The sequence below is a fragment of the Tyto alba genome, unplaced genomic scaffold (genome assembly GCF_018691265.1).
Source record: "Tyto alba isolate M040663 unplaced genomic scaffold, T.alba_DEE_v4.0 Super-Scaffold_9, whole genome shotgun sequence".
NCBI classification, from domain to species: domain Eukaryota; kingdom Metazoa; phylum Chordata; class Aves; order Strigiformes; family Tytonidae; genus Tyto; species Tyto alba.
Window position 1 is genome coordinate 35,834,312 of NW_024881330.1, and position 8,286 is coordinate 35,842,597.

Here is an 8,286-nt window from a genome sequence, read left to right on the forward strand (position 1 = left end):
ATGGGGTAAATGGAGGTATACTCCTTCCACAGACAGACATAGATAAAAGCAGAGGACGCTTAAGTGAATTTGAATAGACAGATATAACCAAAAGAATGACCCCTTAAAGTTTTGATTTAAAATCTGACCATAAACAGCTGAGGGTAATCCAAAACTCGATATTGCGTATGGGCATCTAGTAAGAATCACTGTGATTTGATTTAGCAGAGGCTAAACCTTCTGCTAAATCAATCAGGGTCTTTAACTGCCCTAGCTGCCTGGTGTGTGTACGCTCTGTGATGCTGAGGTTGTTACTAGGGAAGCAGTATAATGCTGGAGCTGCATGAAGTGAGATCTGGAAGCCAAGAATGTATTACTACAATTCTCCCTATTCATTAGTTTGCTGTATGACCTTGGAGGGCGTCCATGTCATTGACTCTTGGCTTCTGCACAGCCACTATGAAAAGGCAGGTGTCCACCAAACTCTTGGCCACGCCACGTCTTAGGTATGCTGTTTACACCTCCCTGACCTGGTGGTTGAGGCAGAGCCGGTGCCGTGCTGCCCAAGAGAAGCCGGGAGCTATGGCTGGCAGGCAGGGAGAGCAGGTAGGTCCTACCTGGCAGGGGGATTCTGAGAGATGGGGAGAAACTGCAGCCACACAGGGAAGGGAGGCGGTGCTGCTGAGCACCACCGGCCAAGTGCAGAGAGTTGGCAAACGCTGCATGGACCTGCTGCAAGCACAAACCTGTGCCTATTTGTCCTTGGTGTAATACCCCTCCCTATCAGATGTTATGAATTCTGACAGGAGGATATTGCAGCCTAAGTAAGAGAGAGGTGCACAGAAGCTTTTGGAGAGTCTGGAGAACAGCATGATTAGCAATTTTTATTTCGTTTTGCCCTTGCTGGTTCATTTCCTGAACATGGTGCAAGAAATGAAACTTTAGGAAAGATTTTAGTTGGAAAGCAGCAGTGTCTGACCTGACAGAGCGCAGAGGATAGACAGAGTGTTTAAGGTTAAAAGGGAAGACTCTGGGATGTGGAGTTGTAACTGAGCGAGCTAATTGCATCTAGTTTCTATTCCTGGTGGAGCATAGAGACAGTACAATGGAAGTCTAGATTGAAGATGTAGAAATAGTAGGTGTCATAGTGTTTAACACTTCCTTCTTAAGGAGAGGATTAATCTGTAAAAGTGTTTTGAAAATACCATAAACATTTTTGCCAGCAACATCTCACTTGTCTCTGAATTATTTTATTTGTTTTGTTCTCTCCATAAGCAGCTATTGCTCATGCCTTTATCTTCAAGCTGAGATTTAGTCAGCTGTTTCTCAAGACTTTGTAACAATCCAGAGTAAAGCAAAGCAGAACAGAAACTATTCCAGCAGTGCTTCCTTGTGGGCCATTTTATTTTCTTCCTGAAGAAACCTATTTGCTCTAAAAGCTAGGCATACTCTGAATGTGGGCATCTGTTCATGTACCCATATTACATTTTAATTTAGATGAGTGTCATATTGAAGGAGACTTCCCAATCATTCCCCCTCACTATGCTTACTACAGAACAGTATGTTGTCCAGAGGTCACCAAATGCTCTTCCACTGCTGATGGGCACGTTTTCCACAGTGACAGACTAGAGCTATTCTGAAGAGAAAACCCTGAAACTGGGCCCTGGGCTCTCCGTGCCGCCTCCTTCACCCTGCAGCCCCTCTAATTGTGCAACTCGACCTGCTAACACCTGTCCTTCACTGGGTCTTCATTTTCCAGATTCCTCACAGTGCTCCCTTGCTGATCGCGTATGACTCTTCAGTCTTGCTTATTAATATTAATTAATTCACTATTACCTTCTCTGCCTCTCACAAGAGCAAGAGTTCATTATTCCTTAACAGTTGTCATTTGACTTGAGAGAGACTTGCTCCTACATACATGGTTACGTTTCTTTTAAAAATCTCTGCTTTATTCTATAAATTCAATGCAATTCATCATCACATCATTATCTAGATTGAAGCATCATTCTTCTAAAAATAATTATTATTTATACGTTGACAGATAAAAGTTTACCTGAGCTTCTAAAGACAAACTTATGATAGGTTGTATGCTAAGGTGTTTGCCTTCTGAGATAGGTCTAAGGTAAAATTACAGGGCTTACAGTAAACATGCAGCTGGAAACAGAGAGTATCACATTGTCTTCAAAATTGTTCTCTAACTTAAAATTTGAGGAGAAGACCTGAATGAAAAAAGGAGGTCAGCGCAGAAGAGATAATCAGAAGTGATGGAGTTTTGCCACTGGTTTCAGTAGAATTAGTAGTTTACTCAGGAGGTGCTGAAGGAGGATGAAGGAAGCCTCTCTGAGAAGTTGTAGATAAAATGCTTGGGGAACTCAGAAGCTATTGTGAAAATAAATTGCTTGTGGTTTGCCTCCTAAAGATGCCAGGATGCAAGCTGACCCAATTAAAAGGTGAACATGATCACTGCTGAATTGAAAGAGTTTTCCCATGGGATTTATAGAATATTTTCCTCACACAAGCTGATGGTTATCTTTTTTTTTTTATTATTTGTGCAAAAGTTCTTGCTGACAATATAATCCCTGGTTTAGAGCATAAATATAGCTCTTAATCATATTTTTTACCCTTCATGGATGAGGTAATGTGTGCTTTTTCCTGGTATTTGTGGTTTTGGTTTATTCAGCTTCTTTGCAAACATATTTGTGCTCCAGACAGATTTTATTACAGCTAATAGGAAAAAAATATGTATTTATTTTAAAATTGTCCCATATGGAAAAGATGTTTTAAGATCAGTGCTAACAATGAGCAATGTTATACAAACCACTGGGATAAAATACCTTTCAAAGTGATGAGAGCAATGCATGAGCAATTCTGAATCACCATGACTATGTTCTTAACTCACCTGCCAGGGATAGTCCCACAAGGAATAAACATGTTTTGATAGTAAATAATACTTTCACTTTCTTTATTTTTTGTTCTTTAATCAAGTTCTGTTCCCTTCCTCAAACTACCCACATGCTTTATGTATTGGTTATTTTTCTTAATTTTTTTTCAAAAATTAGTATTTTCTTCTGCAACATGCTGAAATCTGTTTTTCTTATAAAGAGAGGAGAAACCCCTCTGTCCCTTATGATCTCCTGATATGTTTGCTGTTGCTCCTGTTGGTAAATAGATTTGCTGTTTTTGAGAATTTATGCTGAAGGGGTGGGCCAGGGAAAGCAGAGGAAAACGTGAAGGGCTGGAGGTTTTAAGAGCTCTTCTTCTGTCCTCACAGTGTTCCCTTATCCTTGCAAAAGACAATGGGTGGGTCTAAATACCAGAATGCTTGGGGTTATTTTTACATGTTGTCTGTGCTGTTCACAGCATGCTATGCCATTTTGGAGGATCTCAAGCCACTCTGACCTTATGGCCCTTCACCATGCCTTGGAACTGGAGTACTTGTAGCAGCTCAGCAGCACTTTGAAACCTCAGAGCCTCCTTCTGCCCGTGGACGGGATGCCTGTGTCTTGTGTCAGCATTGGACTACAGAACTTTGTGATTTCAACATGTTGACGTACAGCTGCAATTGGTCTTAACCCTTGCCCTTTCAGTAAATGGAGGAGCATGTCTTTTTCTTCAGAACAGCTGTTGACTCTGGTACTGAGAGTCCAACGAAAATAAGCCATGCGAATGTTTGAACAACTCATCTTTACCATATTTGCTACCAAAAAGAAATAGAGAAGGAAAAATTTAAAAAAAAAAAAAAAAAAAAAAAGGAAATAAAAGGTTCATACCTGTGAAGAAAAAAAAAGGACCTGCAAATTCTTTGTAGTTTTTAGACTCTTCAATGTGACACACACCATTTCTTCAACACAGCAAACTTGATTGCACAATGAAGACTGAGATTTTTCAAAATACCAGTGGAGTAATTTTCTTGTAAAGAAGGTTTACTTTTTGGTTTCTCATACCCAGGGTACTCTGTACATCTTTACTTATTTATGAACAGACTATATTTTGACACCATATAACTGAGGATATGTATAATAGGATTAAAGGCTATTGTAAGCCTTTGCCTTATGGTACAACAACTACTTTTGATTTTAGCACATTACAGAGTAGTTTAAAATATGTCTAATTTAAACTAATAGGTACATCACTGAGACAATCATGTACAGGAAGAATTTTTTGTGTAAATTTGTAATAATGAATGATTCTTTTACATATTGTTAAGGTAAATGCTATTGAAAGATAGTAATGCCTTGTTGGTGAAGAATGAGGCCACGAGTGCACAAACGGTTGTGCAGTGCCTTATCAATGCATTGGATATAAATATGTAGATAATGGATTTTTTTAGATAAATTTGTCAAGACCAAAAGCATGGATGTCAAGTGTCAATAGGAATTGGGTTTTGTTCTTCTCAGCTGTTTCTCTACTTTTTTCTTCTCTCATCTACTCTGATTATGAAAACATTGATTTCCTCCCCGCCCCCCACTGAAGGAAATACCGATAACACAACTGAAGAGGAGTCCTTTGCTGTCTTCTGTTTCCTCTTTTAAAGTTAACATATTAGCCCTTTTTTAGAGTACTGAAAAAATGATTAGGAGATTCATTCCATAACAAAATAGAGAAAGAACATATATATTTTAAGACATGACTTAAACTGGAATCTTGGTACTCAGTAGTTTTTGTCTCATCCAAAAAATGAAGGAAACTATCATCATTGTTATTTTTAGAAATTAGGAATGAGAATATTTTGGAGAAATTGAACAAGAATACTCATATACATTTAAGATTTTTAATCCTCTTCCACCAGGAGTCAGATTTTCCTAAGTTATAGCATCCATTGCCGGCAATGGAAACACTGAAATAGTTATCGCCAAGGAGTTAAAATTTGCTTTTGTCTATACCCATTTACAGGACATACTTAGACTGTCTCTGTCTGTGACTTGTGACTTTTCTAATCTTGAAGGCCATGAGCTACTTGGTCAGATAAACTGTTAGTCTGACTTTTTGGCTTGAATTGTACCAATTTCCTTTGCCCAATTTAAATCTTTTCATTTAAAAAGAAGCCTCGGCTTTGTTGGTTCATTCTCCAGCTTTTCTTCTTGTTTTCTTTTGCTAAAAACACCAGCCTTGAAACAGCTACCTGCAAAGCTACAAAGCACCAATGTAGCTACAAAACAACACCCTTCTCTATTGGAGGAATCATATTGCTGCTAGAATTCAATGTTTGTGGATTGCTTTATTACCAACAGAGAGGTTTTCATCATACCAAGACTTGCATATGTGCTTTACTTTACCCAGTATGAGTGCTAGAATTCACCCAGTACTTGCATACATACATAAAGCACAATGTGGGTAGTTTTTAGAATTGAGACTATAATTAGCCTTTTTTTCCTCAAGCAAAGTAGACATGATGGGGGGTTGGTTGTCTTTTTTTTTTTTTTTTTTTGGCTCTTTTCAATTTTTAGTCACTTGCGGACTGAAAAAAACAAACAGTTTATCTGGGCCTTATTGTACAAAAAGTGTGTTGTGTCCACAATTGTGTACAGATTTTTTCTTCATTAATTTTGTTTTAAATTAATAAAACTGATTTGTGAACATATTAATTGTCTTGTATGCAAGTCTATGATATTTCTGCCCTCTTGGTTGAGAAAAGGAGACATCTCTCATCTCTCTGCTGTCCCAAGGCAGAAGTTGTTCACCTTCTTGTGCCCAACTGACATGTTAAATAGGATAAAAAATATTTGCATCTAGTTTATAAAAGGCTAAGTTAGATGGGCAGAAGTTCTTTTGCTTATCAGTAGAAGCTAGAGAAGGTCAGTGCAGAATAGGGATTTGGTGCCTGGTGTCCTGGAAATGTGTGCCTAAGTGTCTCATACCAGTAAATGCCTGAATGTTAGGTGCCGCACTACCTCTGAATGTCATCCAAAGCAATCCAGGTGCTGAGTGGATGGACCCGTCATTCAGACATCTCACTCAGGGCTACAGCAAGTCTCCTGTCCTCTGAGGATCTACAAGCCTGAATGTCTCTGGGAATTCAGGGCTGGTATTTATCTTCTGCAAGCATGGAGCAGGTCTGTCCTTTGAATCAGGGGAAGAGTGGTAGTGACCACCATTTTATAGCAGATGCCTTATTGTAGACCCATGAAGTATTGGTCCAGGGTGTGGGTCTGATTCTCTCTTCTAAGGAGGGGGAGGAGCATGCCCAAACCCACATCTCACCTTCCACAAGTTTATCCTAATTAACAACTTTTACACTAATCTGAGCAAGAAACATCCTCCACTACTTCTGGTACTTATGTGCCACCCTGTACAAAGGAATTAGTTGAGCCAGAGACTGTAGAAAAGAAGTCAGTGAGCCAAAGAGTATGGCTGCACTGATGGGAAAAGCAGGACCAGCCAGGAGGAGAAACTGTGTCCATTGACCATGTATGTGTTTTTCAGTGGCTGGTGAAGAGCTCTCTTTGCTCCTCTGCCCATGAGTGAGAGCCTTGAATGGTGGCTAGTGAACACTTGTGCTCACTTTCTGGTCTAGTGAGACATGGGGTTTGTTGCTACATTGTGGTACAGCTTCAAAAGGAGAGATGGACAGTGTCACAAGCCAAAAAATCTCATGGCTCACTCGAGTATGGGTTTGTGTCTTCTCAGAGAGAAAATGGGTTAAGTATGCATAGCTTCTTTTTGAACTAATTGTCCCATGATAACAGTAGTGACCAAAAGGAATACATTGCACCCATTCCCTGCATGGCATAGAATTAATGGATATCTGCCATGTTTTCTGAGCAACTTGATCCTAATGACATCTGAGGTACTGGAAATTCCTGCCAAGTAAGGGCATTAGGAGATTTAAGAGAAGAAATGTCTACTTTCCAACTCTCTGATGGCCCTAGGAGTGAGCCAGGAACAAAGACTGGATGCGCATAAAGAGCTGAAATAACTAAATGCAAACAACTCAACTTTACAAGCCTCAGTGTCTGATAATTGCATGTAAGGAACAGGATGACACTTTCATCGTAGAGTCTGCCTAAGTGTCACTTCAGGTAACTTGAATTCTTTATTTATCTGTATTTATCCTCTAGCAACTCCCTCAGTCCTGCGGAAGAGGAAAATAACCTGAATAAAAGGTTATAGGCAACAAACTAAGCTGTAGTATTAGCAACTGCCATGTGTCAAACACCTTTCCTTTCCTGTATATCCCACACTTTGGCTTTTCCTCCAACAAATGTTTTCTTGCATTTTGCTGTAGTGTAGCTTGTTCTTTGGCAGTGCTTGTTGCATGATGTCCAGTCCCACTATGTGTGAAGGACTCAGTTCTGCTATGCCACCAGGTGCCAGAAATTGTCTTCCCTTGGGAAGTGGCTTACACTCAGAAAGCTCAAAGTGGAGGTTTTTCTGTTACAGAAAAATTGAACAAATTCTTCCAAACAGTAGAACTCTGGAACAGGCATAGTGGCTGTAATTCCATGAGATTTTGCAATTTGCTTTGTCACGTGATACACGAAGCCTCTGAGGGTTGCTGTTTCTTGTGATTACTAGGATAGAGGTCTTTTGGAGATTGAAATCCCCTTGCTAGCCAGTCATACTTTTAAAAGCCACCTCTAAAGCTATCTCCTCCGCTTGGTGGACTGAATGCAGTGCTCAGGTGTGCTTCTGAACTGCCCACGAAAATGCACCAACTGTTCTATTGAACTCATTTTAGACGTTTTGGTGTTTAGGCTGGTGGATGATCACAATATTTTAAAGACATCCTCATTCATCATTGCTTCTGATCTCAGATTAGTCTTAAACCAAGGACATAAAATTGCAAGTGTTGCTTAGCTCCAAACATTTGCTTCCAGAACCCTTAAAGGCCTGTAGCTAAACATTGTCTGACATTACTGATGGAGACTATGTAGCCTAAATATTCTACACTGTGAATCAGCTCCTTTGATACATGAATACGCATACTCGTATAAAAAATGTTGCCTCGGGTCCCTCATTTATTTTAAACTTTTGCATCTTAAAATGATTATATGTACAGTACTATTGATGTTTTTGAGGCAAAAGAAGCCAGATGCAATATGTTATTCTGCTGTAATCCATTAGAGCATTGAGTTTACAGTGGCAAATCACATTTACAGCTTTACATTTACTTATAATGTGAAGATGAAATTGAGTTTTTTGTTTATATTTCCATCTCTTTCTTTTAAAGCTGACAACCTAACAAATGGAAGCAAAACCAAGACCAAGTGAGGAACTGCTTCTATGTATTTGACACTGACATGGAAGTTGGATGCTCAGAGTTAAATTATATCTATATGTTTCCAGTGCAACAGCAATGGCAATAGG

General features: G+C 39.4%; 1 protein-coding gene across 6 annotated transcripts in view; it reads left to right on the forward strand.

Moving 5' to 3' along the window:
- EYA1 (EYA transcriptional coactivator and phosphatase 1) overlaps positions 1-5,459 on the forward strand; it is a 166,556-nt gene extending 161,097 nt beyond the window's left edge. For all 6 annotated transcript variants that reach the window (XM_042786225.1, XM_042786227.1, XM_042786226.1 and 3 more), the window contains one exon: positions 3,340-5,459. In XM_042786225.1, the coding sequence (XP_042642159.1) occupies positions 3,340-3,420 (81 nt within the window). In that variant the 3' untranslated portion in view covers positions 3,421-5,459. The remainder of the gene's footprint in view (positions 1-3,339) is intronic.
- Positions 5,460-8,286: the final 2,827 nt, after the last annotated feature.